Genomic DNA, 16045 nt, shown 5'->3' on the forward strand with positions numbered 1-16045 from the left:
CCGCGGTCAGTCGCCACCCGGCAGGTCAGGCTGGGGCTACATGGGTTGATCTTGGTCAGGTCGAGGTGCCGGGGAGGGGGCCCTTGCAGGCGAGTCAGTCCCCGAGGCCCGAGACCGAAGGCGTCGAGTGAGTTCACCTGTCGGGGTTGCGGACGCGGTGGCGACATTGGACTTGTTGGACGGGTTGGTGGCGCCGTTGAGTTGAGGAGGAGTAGACGAGGAATTGCTGGCCTGCGGGCGGCACAGGAGAATTCAAAGCACATTGAAACAGGAAGGGAGGAGGAGGAGAATTTGCAAGAATGTTTGGATGAGATGCAAGGGATTAGGAGGATGGGAGATAGAGAAAATTGGGGCAGATAGCAAGAAGCGTGTGCGATTCTTGAGAAGAGGAGGAAGAATGGAAGAAGAGACAGTCAAGACATGAGAGAAGGAAAGAAGGAGACGAGAGGAGGGGAGAGGAGAGGAGAGGAGGGGAGAGGAGAGGAGGGGAGGGGAGGAGCAGAGGAGAGGAGCAGAGGGACGAGAAGAGCGGAGGGAGAGGGACGAAGGGCAAACCGATAGCTGGGAGGATCTCTGTTGGTTCTGGGAGGCTTCACTCTTCTTCTCTTCGATCTTCTTCTTCAGTCTGTAGCCTTGTTAGCAGCGGATGCTTCACGCAGTTTCCCCCCACTCCATAATCTGCTGCTCCAGTGCTAAGGCCGTGTGGTTGGCGCTCGAGCTGGGCGCTGACGTGGCAACTTGTACCCCTCGACCCCTACCAAATTTGCATCATCACTATAATCATCTTGAATAGGAGCAGGAGCAGGAGCAGGAGCAGGTACAGGGGCAGAGGCAGGGGCAGAGGCAGGGGCATCATCAGCATCAGCAATAGCCATAATCTTCATCGTCATCATAATGATCTAGTCGAGCCATCATCAAGTTATCATATCGTCTCCTTCATCTCAACAGGCCTTCTTCGTTCGACTGTTCGCGATCATCCTCGTACCATCCTCGCATCGCAGTCATCACTCCTCTCCCTCTCCCCCGTATCGCCGGCGGCTTCGCAATTCCCTTGTTGATGTCAGCCCGTGACTTTCGCAAAGTAGACAAGCATACCCGTCGAAGAACATGCAGGCTACCAGGTTGAGCTAAGAACATCATCATCATCATCATCATCCCAGCCAATGACACGAATACCCGCCGTCCTAAATGTGTTGGACGTGTACAACTTGTTTTGAGTGTTGGCAGGTAGAGTCTTCTGTTGCGAGCTCGAGCTCACGATCACATTTCTAACTGTGTTGTCATCGTCCGAGAAGTCGTCGTCGAAGTTCACGACCTATTCAAGGAGAGGTCTCACAAGGAGGACGATGACGAGGGTACACTCACGAGGCTGCTCTCTGTCTTCGAAGAGGAAGCAGCTGCATGGCTGCTTGCAGCGTTCGAAGTAACATGCCTTGATGCTGCCACATATGATTGTTACTACCAACATCATCGTAATCGCCAGCTTCATCAGCATCATTGTCGTCATCATCATAATCATCGTCGTCTTTCACGCGTCATTCCTTCCCCACACCTGTGGATGCAGCCGTCGTAGAGGTGCCTTGAGAGCATGCCAATTTCCTTCAAGCAACAACATCAGAGGCACATGCCTTCACAACACACTGGCTCACTTCTGCTCTTCCAGAAACCTGTCAAGATCTCCTGCTCCCAACAGTGTCATGTGATGCTTGTCCCTCCCCTCCCCTCCCTCCCTCCCTTCCCTCCCTCCCTCCCTCCCTTCCCTCCCTCCCTTCCCTCCCTCCCTCCCCTCCCTTCCCTCCCTCCCTCCCTCCCTCCCTCTCCCTCCCCTCCTTACCCAGATTTGTTGTCGGCGCTTTGTCTTGATCCATGCCTAGCAACTCCCACGAGGCCTCAAATCAGCTCATCCTGCCTTTCACAGCCGGCGGAAACCATTGACTGCTACAAGATTGATCAGCGGGCCCATGGGCTGAAATCTTAGGTGCGGCAAACACTGCATCCCCTTTGTGGGACCGTAGTTCATCTTGAACAAGTTTTCACCTCGCGATCATGATGACTACACTCAATGGAATCGTAATCAACATCCTCATCGCTATCAGCATCCTTTCTTGGCATGCACAACCTCCTCTCTGTCGTGTTTACCCTAACACTCATCAATGACCGTCTCAATACCAATATCTCCTTCCCTCCCCTTCTTCCCTCCCCCTTCCCCTTCCGCCCCCCGCTCCCCTCCTCGCCCGCTCCCCACTTCTCACGTCGGACACACCCAAAATTTCCTCCTCTCCCCTGCATCCTCCTATCTATTCCGGGATGCACATCATTCTCTGTATCCGCATCCTTTCACACGGGGTTCTAACATCGTCTTCATGTCACTATTCTCCTCCTTCTCCCCTTCATTTTCGCCATTTCCCCTCTCCTTTCATCTCCCATCCCTGGCTCGTTCCCTTCATTCCCGGCTCGATATTCCGTTACTCCTTTGTAACTGTGGCCAAAGTACCCACCCACCAGTAGTCTATCTGGAAAACTACCCAGTACAGTATCGATTTCACTACCCTACCTTCCTCTCTGACACCCCATCTGCTACCTTGTTAGTACCACCCCTCCTGGAGCCCTCACCTAAAAAGCAGCGAAACAAGGGATTGCCCCCACTACCCCCACCCTACCATTTGATACCCCCACCCCACTCCATCCCCTCAGATACAATCTACCACTCCGTCGGACACCGGGACAGCTAAATTTTAACCCTTCAAAATAAGACCCACCCTACCCTACCTTGACCCAGAGAATTACAGGAGAAAGTACCTCCCTCCATCCCATAATTGAATCTAATCTGTTAAAATTTAAGCCCCTGGATGCCTTAAATTAACCCACCACCCCACCCCCAATTTACACGGACGAAAGGGTAGGTTCCCCGAGCACCAAATCGTGTAGAGGAAATGGACCCCACCTCCACCATGTGGATTTCAACTACCCCTACCCTTAATACCTGAAACAAACGAACAGTACCCCCACTGAAATTTCACCACCGGGTACTTTTCCCATAAGAATAGAGTTTTATGTACCCGTATCAAAGATGACCCACCCCTCCATTTCGAAAAGTGATCCTGGATACCGGGGTATTCTCACACATACCCATACAGAGTACCCGACCCCCCATGACGGCCCTGCACCGCGCCATGGCCTAGCGGCTGGGGACGTGAGGGGAGGGGAGATGCTCTTGAGAGAGGACGGGACGATCTGCGTGTGTGTGCGATGAGCTGAACAGAAATAGACGAGGATGCTGGTTTAAAATGAGAGGCCTCGCGTTCAGCGAGCATGCAAGGAAATGGTGGCAGCTGGTTGAAATGTATGCTGTAAGTGCGCAAGGAGTTTCAACCAATTAGATACGTGTCCTTGTGTGAAGGGAAGGAGTCGATGAATCTGATGTTTGATTTTCATTCCGGAGACCTTCCAGCCGAGTCAGAGGCTTGTTGCCTCTTCTTCCCTGCAGCAGAGAGGTGGAAAACAAACAAGCATCGATTTGTAGTACTCTAGCAAATTGAGTTGTGAAGATTTCGTTGATTTTGCTCGATTCTGTGGAAGACAGATCCGTCATGCAGGACGTTCCCAGAGGACTGATCTGAATGATGGCAGATTGAAGATTAGTTTCAAATGGGGGTCGATTTGGACAAATGGATCGCCAAGGTTTCAAAAACTCCCTGTCGTTTCCCTCTCTGACAAACTCGGAAGGTCCGGGACTGCGAATATCTACCAGAGAACGATCTCAAATGCTTGTGCCAAATGGTAGCGATGGAAGGAAGACCTCTCCTTCCTGACGACTCTGTGTAGGTGAAGGACCTGCTGGTGGAGGAGAGCAACGTGCAACCTGTGCAGGCTCCTGTCACAGTGTGCGGAGACATACACGGGCAATTCTACGATCTTCTGGAGCTGTTCAAGGTGATCCGAGGGCTCGCGGGTGACGGCCTCTCATGCCGAGACGCAGGTTGGGGAGGAAGTTCCAAACACATCATACGTATTCATGGTGACACCCGTGCCCCCCTGCCCCTCGACGGATTCTGACGTTCCAACCTGCGTCGTAGGGGGATTTTGTTGATCGTGGCTATAACAGTGTAGAAACCTTCACCTTCCTGATGCTCTTGAAGGCTCGGTAATGACGTGTCAGGGAGATCCCTGTTCGTGTGCTCACTGCCATGCAGATATCCAGCCAACATCACACTTCTACGGGGAAACCATGAAAGTCGTCAAATAACACAGGTGAGTCAAGGCCTTGCAGAGGCTGGACAGCCTCCTGTGGTCTCGGCCCCGATGATCTCGTTCGTAAGGTGTATGGGTTTTACGAAGAATGTCAAAGGAAGTATGGAAATGCAAACGCATGGAAGTATTGCACGGTGTTTACCTTCTGTGCTGTTTGCTCCGAAACAACTCAACAGATCGTCTCAGGAAGTTTTTGACTATTTGAACGTGGCTGCAGTCATTGATGGACGAGTTCTGTGCGGTAAGCAGCATGCTCCTGCCATTCACAGCCACCCCTGCTGACCTCGCGACAGTACATGGCGGCCTGTCACCAGACATCGTCACTCTAGACCAGATGCGGCTCATCGATAGAAATCAGGAAATCCCTCACGAGGGAGCGTTTTGCGGTGATCCATTGCCGCTGCTCGAGGAAGCTCCCTGACCTTCTCCCGTCACAGACCTTATGTGGTCGGACCCCGAGGACATCGAGGAATGGTCGGTGAGCCCTCGTGGGGCTGGTTGGCTGTTCGGTTCCAGGTGCGGCTGCGATCCCCCGGTGCGAGCAAGACGCCTGATGGACATGGCAGGGTCACAGCAGAATTTTGCGACATGAACGGGCTGGAGCTTGTATGCCGTGCCCACCAGCTCGTGCAGGTCAGAAGTAGAGATCACCTCCGACGGGCTTCCTGGTCGCTCATGCTTTGATCCTACAGGAGGGCTTCAAGTACATGTTCCCCCAACAGGTGCTCCTCGTAACCGCTCCATGTGCTCCTCTGACTAGCATTTGCAGAACCTCGTCACCGTCTGGTCAGCCCCCAACTACTGCTATCGCTGCGGGAATGTCGCGGCCATCCTTCAATTTGACGAGAGCCTGGTAAGCGCGATTGTCCCTCGAGCAAGGAGTGGAGGTGGATAGCTGTGATCTGAAAGGAGGGAGGAGAGGCCGGTTCCCTTGATCGCGGGACAGTGCAGCGAATGATATGTTGTTGTTGATGACAACGGGGCAGTGTGTGTGCAATCTGCTGACCTGCTCTCTCAGCATCGCAACTTCCTCCTCTTCAACGAAGTCCCTGAATCTGAGCAGTCTATGCCCTCCAGGACTGCAGCGCCGGTAAGAAAAAGCATCACTGCCGACGTTGATTTGACCATTCCATACGCAGTACTTCTTCTAAAGAAATCCTCACAGTGAACATGTGAAAAGAGGCTCGGCCACTAGAATTTCTCTTCAAGTTGTATAGATGGTAGTTTCATGCAAGTTCTTCCGCCGAAGTAAAATCGTCTCCCATGGACCCAACCACTCCTTGCAAACCTTCGCCTCGCTGCTCTGCTCATCTCATACGCCTTGGGCTCTCCTCATCTTGTCTCCTCCCCTCCTACTTATCTCCTCCTCCTCCTCCTCCTCCTACATATCTCCTCCTCCTCCTACATATTGCATTCTTCTTCTCCTCCTCCTCCTACATATCGCATTCTTCTCCTCCTCCTCCTCCTACATATCGCATTCTCCTCCTCCTCCTCCTCCTCGCACTTTTACCATCAATCCCTTGTCGGGCTGCATTTTGTCGTCGAGAAGCGGCGAGTACAGGGAAAAGCCTTGGGGTAGGGGGTACTCATGTGGACTATTGGGGGTAGGGTGGGGGAAACAAACAAGGGAAGTGCTCTCTAAGAGCTCGGTCGAACGACGGGAAGAGGGAGGAGCGAGGAGCGAGGAGCGAGGAGCGAGGAGCGAGGGAGAAGAGGGGCACGGAAGGGCTACCAGTAGCAGCAGTCATGTGACCTGTCCTGCTCGCATGGTTGCGCAGTAGAGACAGATAGCAGCCGAAGCTGCGATCCACGAGGACGGACTGAAGATGCAGGAAATTTGGAATGCGATAGTGCAGGAGTTGATCGAGAACGATGCTCTCGTTATCCTGGGCAAGGTGAGTTCCCGTCTTCCTGCTGCCTCCCTCCCTGCATGTCCACTCCCAGCTCTAGCCCGATCGCTTTCCCTGGCCGCCCGCTCTTTTGTTGCCTGCATGAATGACTGCCACTTTCCTGCACTCTTCCCCTTCTCCCACTTCTCCGTCCTTCTCCTCCATGCTCTGTCATCAAGATCACCCGATCACCTCACGGCGCCAACAGGGGCTGGGAGTCTTCGAGGTTGCGGCGAAGTTCCTGGAGATCCACTCTTACTCCTCCTCGTTTGTCATCCTGGTCAACGCCCCCCGGACCGTACAGGCCCAGCTCGAGCTGCTGCATCACGCGCGCGGCTGCGACCGACCAACCACGAGCATCAACAACGAGTACACGGGGGAGGAGCGGGAAGCAATCTACGCAGGAGGAGGAGTGGTGGCGGTCACCTCGAGGATCCTCGCCGTCGATCTCCTCACAGGGCGGGTCCCTGCGGAGAAGCTGCGGGGGCTTTTCGTGTGGGACGCGCACAAGGTGTCGGAGACGTCGTCCGAGGCGTTCATCCTGCGGCTCTACAGGCAAAGGAACAAGGAGGGGTTCATCAAGGGGCTGTCGGACTGCCCGGAGGGGTTCGGCCATGGGTTCTTCAAGGTAGAAAAGGTGATGAAGGTTCTGTTCGTCAAGAAGCTGTTCCTCTGGCCTCGCTTCCACGTCAAGATCAACCAGTGCTTTGCCAAGGATGAGGTGAGGGGACTCGATAGACTGCCGCGCCTCTTCCCCGCGCTCCTCCTCCTTCTCTTGCTGCTTCCCTCGCTCGTTCCATGTTATCCTCCCCTCCTGGCTGCTCTGCTCTGCTCTGCTCTGCTCTGCTCTGCTCTGCTCTGCTCTGCTCTGCTCTGCTCTGCTCTGCTCTGCTCTGCTCTCTGCTCTCTGTGCTCTGCTCTCTGTGCTCTGCTCTGCTCTGCTCTGCTCTGCTCTGCTCTGCTCTGCTCTGCTCTGCTCTGCTCTGCTCTGCTCTGCTCTGGTCATCTTGTCTCATCTCACTATCTATCTCTCACTTTCTCCCGCTTCCTCCATCTCATCCTCCCCCCTCCCCCCCCGCCTCCCATTTCACAATCTCTTCTGCTGTCCCTCCCTACATCCTCCTCCTTCGCATGCTCCCGTCTCCTCACCGGGCCGAGCAGGTAGACCTAGTGGAGCTGAAGCAGGAGATGAATGCGGGCATGGCGGAGCTGCAGGGAGCGATCATCGACGCCATGGACTCCTGCCTGGTCGAGATGAAGAAGACCAACAAGATCGACGTCTCCGAGCTGAGCATCGAGTCTGCCCTTCAGCTGTCCTTCGACGTCACCATCCGGAGGCAACTGAACCCTTCCTGGCACAAGGTCGGGCCTAAGATCAGGCAGATCGTCGAGGACCTCAAGACTCTCCGGCGCCTGCTGGGGTTCCTGCAGGAGTACGACTGTGTCTCGTTCCTGGACCTGGTGGACAACCTCCGGGGCTCGATCCACACTGACACGGGGCACCCTCCCTTCTGGATCTACACGCCGGCGGGGCAGAGGGTCTTCGATGCAGCCAAGAACAGGGTGTACAAGCTGGAAGGGGGGGGGGAGGGAGGGAGAGAGGCGGAGAAGGGAGGCAGGAGGAGGCAGGAGGGCCACGGGACTCTGCGGGGGAGGACGCTGCGCCCTGTGCTGGAAGTGAATCCGAAGTGGGACCTGGTGCTGGAGGTGCTTGAGGAGATCAACGAGACGAGATTGCAAGTTGCCTCCTCCTCCTCCTCCTCCTCTTCCTCCTTGGCTCCCTCCCTCGGCCCCACTCTGGTGATCGTCAAGGACGAGAGGACGGCGTCGCAGGCTCGGGACGTCCTCTCGTTTGGCCCGCAGGCGTGCATGCTGCACTCGTTCCAGCGCTACTGCTGGAAGAAACTTGACATGGTGCGGCAGCAGCGGGATGTGCAGCAGAAGAGAAGGGGAAACTCTAGAGCGCCGGACGTGCTGGATGTGGAGGAAGGAGTGGAGCTCAGTACCTTCCAGGTGGAGTCGAGGCTGCTTGCAGCGCTTGCGCAGGAGGAGGACTTTTTCTGTCTCATCCGCCAGCCACAGCTGCTCAAGGCGACGGTGCGGGTGGAAGGGGAGGAGGAGGTGGCGGGAGGAAACAGCGAGGGGAATCGGCTGCAGCGGGTAGCGAGGAGCGAGGTGGTGGAGGTGGACAGCTCGGAAGGGGAGGAGAAGAAGGAGGGGGAGGCAGGAGGGGGGGGAGACGCGCTGCTCTGCGACCCCTCTGACTTCAGCTTGAAACTTGAAGAGGACGATGCCAAGTCGCTTGCCTCCTCCATCCCCTCCTCCACCCTCGTCAACTGGGCGCGGGAGGATTGCAAGAACCTCCTCCTCCACGTTCGATCGGGCGGGCACGAGGGGAGCGCAGAGCTGGCGCGCGACGGCGTGCTGGAGGCGTTCGAGGTGGCTAGGGAGACTTGGGAGGGAGGAGGAGGAAGGGGAGGGTTCGACAAGTTTCTTGACATGTGGGAGGCGAAAGTTCCAAGGGGGCTGGAGATTGTGATTGCACGAGCCACGTCCCTTGCGCAGGAGGAGGAGAGGAGAGGGGGGGAGGAGGGGAAGTTGCGGCAGCTCATCGAGGAGCTGGTTCGTACCATGCAGGAAGCGTATGCGCGGGTGATGGGGAAGCAGGGGGAGGAGGTGCCGGAGTGGCTCAGGATGGAGGAAGGAGAGGAGGACAAGGAGGAGGACAAGGATGTAGAGATAATTGAGCTGGAACAAGAAGGAGGAGAAGGAGTAGCGGGAACAGGAGCAGCAGGGGGAGCAGCAGGAGCAGCGAGGGAAGGAGGAAAAAAGAGAAAGATTGCGACTCCAGGGGGGAAGAAACGATCTCCGCCGACCTCCAAGCAGAAGAAGGCGTCGACTGCGGAGGAGGGGAAAGAGGAGGAGGGTTCTCTTTCCTCCAAGAGGACTAAGGCGATCGCCCAGGACCCAACTGTCGAGGACCCCAACGCGAACTCAAGGAGGGTGATCAAGACAACGACCCAGGTGGACAAGATCTTCTCAGAGCAGCATCTCTACGTTCATCCCCTCTACGAGTCCCTCCCCTCTGCTCGCCATGGCTTGTCCACGGCGGGAGGAGCACGGGGAGGAGGAGGAGGAGGGGGGGCACGAGGAGGAGGAGCGACGTCGGCGGGCAAGGGATCGGGAGGAGGAGGAGGAGCAGGGGGTTCGAAGGAGTTTACACCCGTCTCCTCCTCCTCCATCATCATACACACTCTGGAGAATGTTGAGGACTTGCTGCATCAGCTGCTGCCTTCCTTTGTCGTCGTCCTCTCCCCCGACCTCTCCGTCACGCGCTCCCTCGAGACGTTCCATGCTGATCATCCCAACCTCCCGCTCCGAGTCTACTTCCTCTCCTACTCTAACTCAGTGGAGGAGCAGCGGTTTCTTACCGAGGTCTCTCCCTTCTCCCTCTCCCTCTCCCTCTCCGTCTCCGTCTCCGTCTCCGTCTCCGTCTCCCTCTCCGTCTCCGTCTCCCTCTCCTTCTCCCTCTTCCTCTCCGTCTCCCTCTCCTTCTCCTTCTCCTTCTCCTTCTCCTTCTCCCTCTGCGTCTCCGTCTCCGTCTCCGTCTCACTCTCCCTCTCCTTCTCCTTCTCCTTCTCCTTCTCCTTCTCCTTCTCCTTCTCCTTCTCCTTCTTCTTCTCCTTCTTCTCTCACGCTAGGTTGCAGGTCAAGAGGGAGACCGAGTCCTTCAAGTCTCTCATCGAGACCAAGGCTACCATGGTCATCCCCGACGATCAGGACGGCAAGACAGGCGACGTCATCCTCCTCTCCCCAGACGCCCCTCAGCCGACCTCCAGCAGGAAGGGAGGAGGGGCGGCGAAGAGAAGGGTGAAGGTGGTGGTGGATGTCAGGGAGTTCCGCTCAGCTCTGCCCTCCCTCCTCCATCAGCGAGGCCTCGAGCTCGTCCCGCTCACCCTAGAGGTCGCTTTCAGTCTGTACCCTCTCCTCCTCCTCTCTTGTCCTCCTCTCCTCTCCTCCTCTCCTCCTCTCCTCCTCTCCTCCTCTCCTCCCTCTCCTCTCCTCCTCTCCTCTCCTCCTCTCCTCCTCTCCTCCTCCCCCATCCTCGTTTGGTTCAGCCAACGTATCTCCGTCCCTTCCTCACGCTGATCCGCCCGCAGGTTGGCGACTACGTGCTGTCGCCGGACATCTGTGTCGAACGGAAGAGGTCTGCCCGTGCTGCCCCTCCTCCTGCACTCCCATCCCCCCCGCCTCCTCCCTCGCCCCTCCTGCTCTAGTTCCCTACTTAACTTAACCTTCTGTCCAGCATCTCCGACCTTTACAGCTCTTTCGCATCGGGGCGTCTCTTTCAGCAGGTGGGCCTGCGTCCTTGGGGTGGTTGAAAGGTGACGGGGACGTTGGGCCAGGTGGAGAACATGACCAGGTTCTACAAGATCTCAGTTCTACTGATAGAGTTCGATGAGAACCGACCTTTCAGGTCATCATCATCATCATCACCACCACCACCACCACCACCGTCATCACCTTGCTCATCATCACCGCCGCCGCTGCCATGATTCTAATCATCATCACCATCGCCATGATCATCACAATCATCATCATCATCGCCATCACCATCACCATCGTTGTGATCGTTTCCTCGTATAGCCTGCAGAGCTCGTCCTCGATCTCCTCCGACATCGCAATAGGCAGCATAATCTCCAAGATCGTTCTTCTCACCCTTCACTTCCCCTCCCTCAAGGTAACGCCGCTGCCCTGCATGTCAGACGACGAGGCTGCAGATCGATTTTGACATGCCGCAACGGCATCTTGTGCTCTGATCTCAACGTGCCACGACTGTCATGGGGACTCACTTGCTCGTCCTCTCCCTCAGGTCATGTGGATGCGAAGTCCTTACGCTACCGCCATCATGTTCGACGAGGTCTAGATCTTCCTTGCGGCCTCTCCTCTCCCTTCCTCCTCTCGTTCCCGTTCTTCCTCCTCTCGTTCCCGTTCTTCCTCCCCCTTCCCCTTCCCCCCCCCCTTTCCCTTTTCCTCTCCTTCCTCCTCTTCCCCTCTCTCCCAATCTTCCTCTCCCTTCCTCCAACCTCACCTCTCCCGCAGCTGAAACAGAACCAAGAGGAGCCATCACCAGAAACTGCTGAGCAGGTCAACCGTCCTTCCCTCCTCCCTCTTCTGCTTCCTAAAACTCAATTGCAACTTAGGTCGGTCAGGATACCAATCAGGCACAGAACCAAGGATTTGCTGTCGTCCCTGCTGACATTCTGAGGAGGTTCCCCTTAGCCTTGACTCTCCTCCCTCTCATCCCTCTTCCTCTCTCCCTTTCCTTTCCGCCCACCTCCCTCCGTCTGCTCCTTTCCCTACCTTCGCCCTAGCTCGTATCCTTCAACTTGCTCGATATCTCCTTCCTCTCCCCTCGCTCCCACCGCAGTACAACCGCTCCTCTTCCGCAGGCATGATGGAACATCGCAGGCTACCTGGGGTGAACGCCAACAACGCGACATACCTGATGAACCATGTGAAGAGCCTCTACGACTTGAGGTCTGCAGCCGTCCCTTCCCCCTGTATTCCTCCTCACGCCCGATGCAGTAGGATGACGGAGCTGCAACTAGCCGGGCTGATAGGAAATGGCCCGGCCAAGCAGGTACCTCCAGGGGTTTCAGTACGGCATCTGATCGCTGACTCGCACCTGCAGCTCTACGACTTCATGCATGCCCGCGGCCCATCATCGCTTAACCCCTCCATGTGATCATGGGCAGGTCAAGATCAAACAACTCAGGTCAAGCGGTCGTGATGCAGTCGGAGCTTCTTCGAATGTTGTTCTTGATGTATTCAAGACGTCCTACCGCTCTCTTGATAGTCACTCTTGATGTATGGAAGACGTCCTACCGCTCTCCTTCCGTCTCCCCATTGTTTTTCACAAGTCTTGGTTTGTCGGGGAGAATTGATCCGATAGCAATCAAACTGCTTTCAAATTAAATCGAACAATTTGTTGATTCAAATCGATTGGTTCAAAAAAAAGCATGCGTGGGATACCCTCCTCCCCTCTCATCACACCATTTGGCGGTGAGTACCCCTGCTTTATCCTTCGAGTACCCCCCTATTTCCTATATTCCAGCACCCTACCTGACTGTGCCCTTACCACCCACCGTATCACTACCCCATATTTTCCCATTGAAGGACCCTACCCTTCCCAGAGTCCTGGCTATAAAAGAAAGAAAAAAACCGCAGTCGCGCGTGCAGCATGGGAGACAGGGGCGGCTTCCGCGGCGGCTTCGGCGATCGAGGAGGACGTGGACGTGGACGTGGACGTGGTGGAGACAGAGGAGGGTGAGAAACGAACTCTTCCTTGTGCTCCAATTCCTGGATGATCGATCCTCTTGCTTTGCTGGAGGTTCTGTCTCGAACTTGGGTGCTAGTTGGCAGCACTTGCGAGGATGTACGTGTTTGTCGGTGTTTGAACGCGATCTGCTCTCCTTTCCTCCTATCCTCTTGTGGCGAGAGCAGCAGATAGTGACTTCCTCACAGCAGGGGCCGCGGTCGCGGTCGCGGTCGCTCCGATGGCGAGAAGGAAGACTGGGTTCCAGTCACCAAGCTCGGACGCCTTGTGAAGGCCGGAAAGATCAAGTCTTTGGAGCACATCTACTTGTTCTCCATGCCCATCAAGGAGTACGAGATCGTCGACTTCTTCTTGGGCCCTCCTGGTGCCAACAAGCTCAAGGATGAGGTGATGAAGGTCCAGCCTGTTCAGAAGCAGACCAGGGCCGGTCAGCGCACTCGCTTCAAGGCCTTCGTGCTCGTCGGAGACTTCGACGGACACGTTGGTCTCGGAGTGAAGGTCGGCAAGGAGGTTGCCAACGCCATCCGTGGCGCCATCCTCGCTGCCAAGTTGGCCGTTGTTCCTGTCAGGAGAGGGTACTGGGGTAAGAAGATCGGTCTTCCCCACACCGTTCCCAACAAGATCCACGGCAAGTGCGGATCCGTTCACATCCGTCTGGTGCCTGCTCCCCGCGGTACCGGCATCGTTGCGGCTCCTACCTCCAAGAAGATCCTCCAGTATGCGGGAATCCAGGATTGCTTCACCTCGTCCTCGGGATCCTCCGCTACCCTCGGAAACTTTGCCAAGGCTACCTTCAACGCTCTTGCGGTGCTCTACGGATACCTCACCCCTGAGCTCTGGAGGGAGACCAAGTTCACCAAGCAGCCCTTCCAGGAGTTCACCGACGACCTCTCTGCGTCCAAGGTGATCAAGTCCCGCGGCGCTGCTGACAAGTACTCGTAAACGTCTCTCGCTCATCGCCACTGGTCAGCCGCTGTGAACACGCCCACTGTTGCAGCATGCTTCCTCGGGGTTTGAGGGAGCATGTGCGAGACTCTGGTCCTTTTACCGGAGAACGCATAATTCGACCATTGCTATAGATTCTTGAGAGAAAGTTCGATAATAAAAAAGTAGAAAAATTTATACAATCAGTCTGTTGTTGAACTTTAAGATATACCATACATGCTGTGCCATCCTTGTCAAGTGTACCTCCTGCTGATCCTGTCGGCCATTACTCTGCTGCTTCCACTTTGTCAGCGAGTGAAGCTGCAGAAGCAACGAGACCTTGAAGCAGCTGCGAGTTTGCTCGGTTTTGTCAGAGTCTTGCTCCTCGACGTCGCGGAGGCCGGGTACACGTCATCATCGTTGGAGACGCGCTCACGTCTGCCAGCTAGTCAGGTGGCTCTCTTGATGCTCTAGAGCCTCACTCGACACGATCTGCCGCGTGCCGCCGCTCGGTGATGCAGTAGTTGTCGAGGAAGCTTTCATAGTCGATGAAACCAGTCTGTTGCTTGTCGAGATAGCGAGCAAACCTGCGGATAGATGAGATGCAGAGCAGAGCAGAGCAGAGCAGAGCAGAGCAGAGCAGAGCAGAGCAGAGCAGAGCAGAGCAGAGCAGAGCAGAGCAGAGCAGAGCAGAGCAGAGCAGAGCAGAGCAGAGCAGAGCAGAGCAGAGCAGAGCAGAGCAGAGCAGAGCAGAGCAGAGCAGAGCAGAGCAGAGCAGAGCAGAGCAGAGCAGAGCAGAGCAGAGCAGAGCAGAGCAGAGCAGAGCAGAGCAGAGCAGAGCAAAGCAGAGCAGAGCAGAGCAGAGCAGAGCAGAGCAGAGGAAGGAAAAATGGGAGCAGGAGATGGGAGTGACAACTAGCAAAGGGGGAAGAGAGAGGGGAGTTGACGAGAGAAAAGGGAGGTAGCAGGGGAGAAGCTGAGGCGAGATATGGGTCATGAGATGGATAGAGATGAAGCCCGAAGAGGCGATCATGTGCAAGGAGGAAGAAGAATTTGAGAAGCGGCATACGTCACCTCCTGACTTGCTTCACTTCTATCCCCACCGGCAGCATCCCTACGAGCTGTCGAACGAAGTCGTCGATTGGAATCTTACCTGGTGAATATGAGGTGAGGAGGAGGAGGAGGAGGAGGAGGAGGAGGAGGAGGAGGAGGAGGAGGAGGAGGAGGAGGGTGAAACAAGAAACAAGAAAGGAGAGAAAGGGTAAGGAAGGGTTTGAAACAAGAACTTGATACCGTTTAACTTCTCGTCGAGGGAGAAGAAGATATTGAACACTTCATCATAGCGATTCCTTCACTTTCAGTGAGAGGAGATACGACGGGAGTCTAGTAGAAAGAGCGCAGAGCAGAGCAGAGCAGAGCAGAGCAGAGCAGAGCAGAGCAGAGCAGAGCAGAGCAGAGCAGAGCAGAGCAGAGCAGAGCAGAGCAGAGCAGAGCAGGAAGGCAGTGGACAGAATCTTACCGTAAGCTCTTTCGGCAAGAGTCTTCTATCATTCTAATCTCCTCCCTATACTTCACCTGCAACGAGGTCAGGGAGCCCAGGGCTGCAGCCTTGGATGGCTGACCTCGTGCTCCGGCCTCTTCACCTCCTCCTCCCTCAGCCCCAGCATCTTCGCCGCCTGCCTTCGGATGTCTTTGCAGAGCTGGCAGCAACGGTATCATCAGCACAAGAACTTCTCGCTGCCCGTTGGGTCCCTCCGACGTCCCTTCCCCTTTCCTCGATCTCGACTTCACACCACAACTCTCCATCATCGCCACTACCTCGGCCGCCGTGTCTGCAGACACCGTCCCTTCCATGAAGTACGACAACCCTGCCGTTGCGGTCAGCCGTCCAACATCCCCTGAAGACCTGCCTCTCCCCCGCCCCACCTGTCTCCAGCGCGACTCGCTTGTGCTCGGGGATCTTAATGTTCCCCTCGAGGACACCGTACCTGCCGGCACATCAACCTTGACCCTCAACTGCCTCCGCTGACATCATCTGCAGCTCCTGCGGCGTTATGAGCTTCTCGTGCAGCAGCCTCCACAGCGGGATCCTGAATCTCTCCGTCGGTCTCTCCTCCGACCGATCCTTCAGCCTGCCGATTTCTGCCATGAGGGTCTGCCATGATGCGTGAGATCGTGCGAAACTGAGGAAGTGACGGGGGCTACCTCACGCGAGCTCTCCTCTACTCCAAGATCGGCCAGGTCGTCGGCAGAGAGCTGAAGGGCAGCAGGTCAGGAGACGCCGCAGCATCGGTTGTCCGATCCTCACCTGGAAGAGGAGAGCAGACGAGTTGATGTTCGCTTGCTGGGAACAAGAGTCAGTCTCGAGGGATCCTAGGGAACTGGTAGCGAGCTGGACCTGGAACGCCGTCATGTAGCGCTGCAGTCCGAGAGTCTCCAACCAGATCAAGCTGTGGGATAAAGATGGTGATTCTACAAGTGCGACAATGGAAGACAACAAGAGACGACAAGGGTTCCACCAACAAACTTCTCAGATTTTGCAAACATCAGGCTCGGACTTCCCGGCATCGCTTACATGTGTGTCGTAGTGTTCCAGCGGTCGGTCTGCCGGCCCTTCACGTCTGCGAACGCCTGGGACCAT

The 16045-nt window shown here is 56.0% G+C and overlaps 4 protein-coding genes across 4 annotated transcripts; 3 read left to right on the plus strand and 1 right to left on the minus strand.

The window, feature by feature from the left end:
- Nucleotides 1-36: 36 nt before the first annotated feature.
- Nucleotides 37-1996, minus strand: GUITHDRAFT_102520 (hypothetical protein; the record flags this gene model as incomplete). The annotated part of the gene is made up of 9 exons (XM_005838830.1): nucleotides 37-231; nucleotides 556-625; nucleotides 671-754; nucleotides 1119-1315; nucleotides 1366-1439; nucleotides 1553-1599; nucleotides 1650-1680; nucleotides 1835-1870; nucleotides 1930-1996. 9 exons carry the CDS (start codon nucleotides 1994-1996, stop codon nucleotides 37-39), a joined length of 801 nt encoding a protein of 266 aa, XP_005838887.1.
- Nucleotides 1997-3628: 1632 nt separating this feature from the next.
- On the plus strand, nucleotides 3629-5522 carry GUITHDRAFT_84927 (hypothetical protein). The gene is made up of 15 exons (XM_005838831.1): nucleotides 3629-3681; nucleotides 3727-3780; nucleotides 3826-3933; nucleotides 3980-4018; nucleotides 4077-4144; nucleotides 4194-4251; nucleotides 4320-4385; nucleotides 4438-4492; nucleotides 4545-4637; nucleotides 4689-4767; nucleotides 4818-4884; nucleotides 4944-4973; nucleotides 5021-5104; nucleotides 5270-5341; nucleotides 5391-5522. Exons 1-15 carry the CDS (start codon nucleotides 3649-3651, stop codon nucleotides 5400-5402), a joined length of 918 nt encoding a protein of 305 aa, XP_005838888.1. The 5' UTR covers nucleotides 3629-3648; the 3' UTR covers nucleotides 5403-5522.
- A 6859-nt stretch (nucleotides 5523-12381) lies between these two features.
- RPS2e (small subunit ribosomal protein S2e, cytoplasmic) lies at nucleotides 12382-13606 on the plus strand (the record flags this gene model as incomplete). The annotated part of the gene is made up of 2 exons (XM_005838832.1): nucleotides 12382-12470; nucleotides 12669-13606. 2 exons carry the CDS (start codon nucleotides 12385-12387, stop codon nucleotides 13420-13422), a joined length of 840 nt encoding a protein of 279 aa, XP_005838889.1. The 3' UTR covers nucleotides 13423-13606.
- A 403-nt stretch (nucleotides 13607-14009) lies between these two features.
- Nucleotides 14010-14900, plus strand: GUITHDRAFT_46481 (hypothetical protein; the record flags this gene model as incomplete). The annotated part of the gene is made up of 2 exons (XM_005838833.1): nucleotides 14010-14345; nucleotides 14799-14900. Coding segments are annotated over 2 exons (438 nt in total), but the record flags the coding sequence as incomplete, so codon positions are not given.
- Nucleotides 14901-16045: the final 1145 nt, after the last annotated feature.

This window comes from Guillardia theta (assembly GCF_000315625.1).
Source record: "Guillardia theta CCMP2712 unplaced genomic scaffold GUITHscaffold_10, whole genome shotgun sequence".
Taxonomy (NCBI): domain Eukaryota; class Cryptophyceae; order Pyrenomonadales; family Geminigeraceae; genus Guillardia; species Guillardia theta.

What these genes read in the sequence shown, in the direction of transcription:
- GUITHDRAFT_84927 (XM_005838831.1), top strand. Translation starts at nt 3,649, where the DNA reads ATGGGGGTCGATTTGGACAAATGGATCGCCAAG. An exon ending in TGGACAAATGGATCGCCAAG is followed by an intron (nt 3,682 to 3,726) that starts GTTTCAAAAACT and finishes CAAACTCGGAAG; the next exon opens with GTCCGGGACTGCGAATATCT. An exon ending in TCAAATGCTTGTGCCAAATG is followed by an intron (nt 3,781 to 3,825) that starts GTAGCGATGGAA and finishes GACTCTGTGTAG; the next exon opens with GTGAAGGACCTGCTGGTGGA.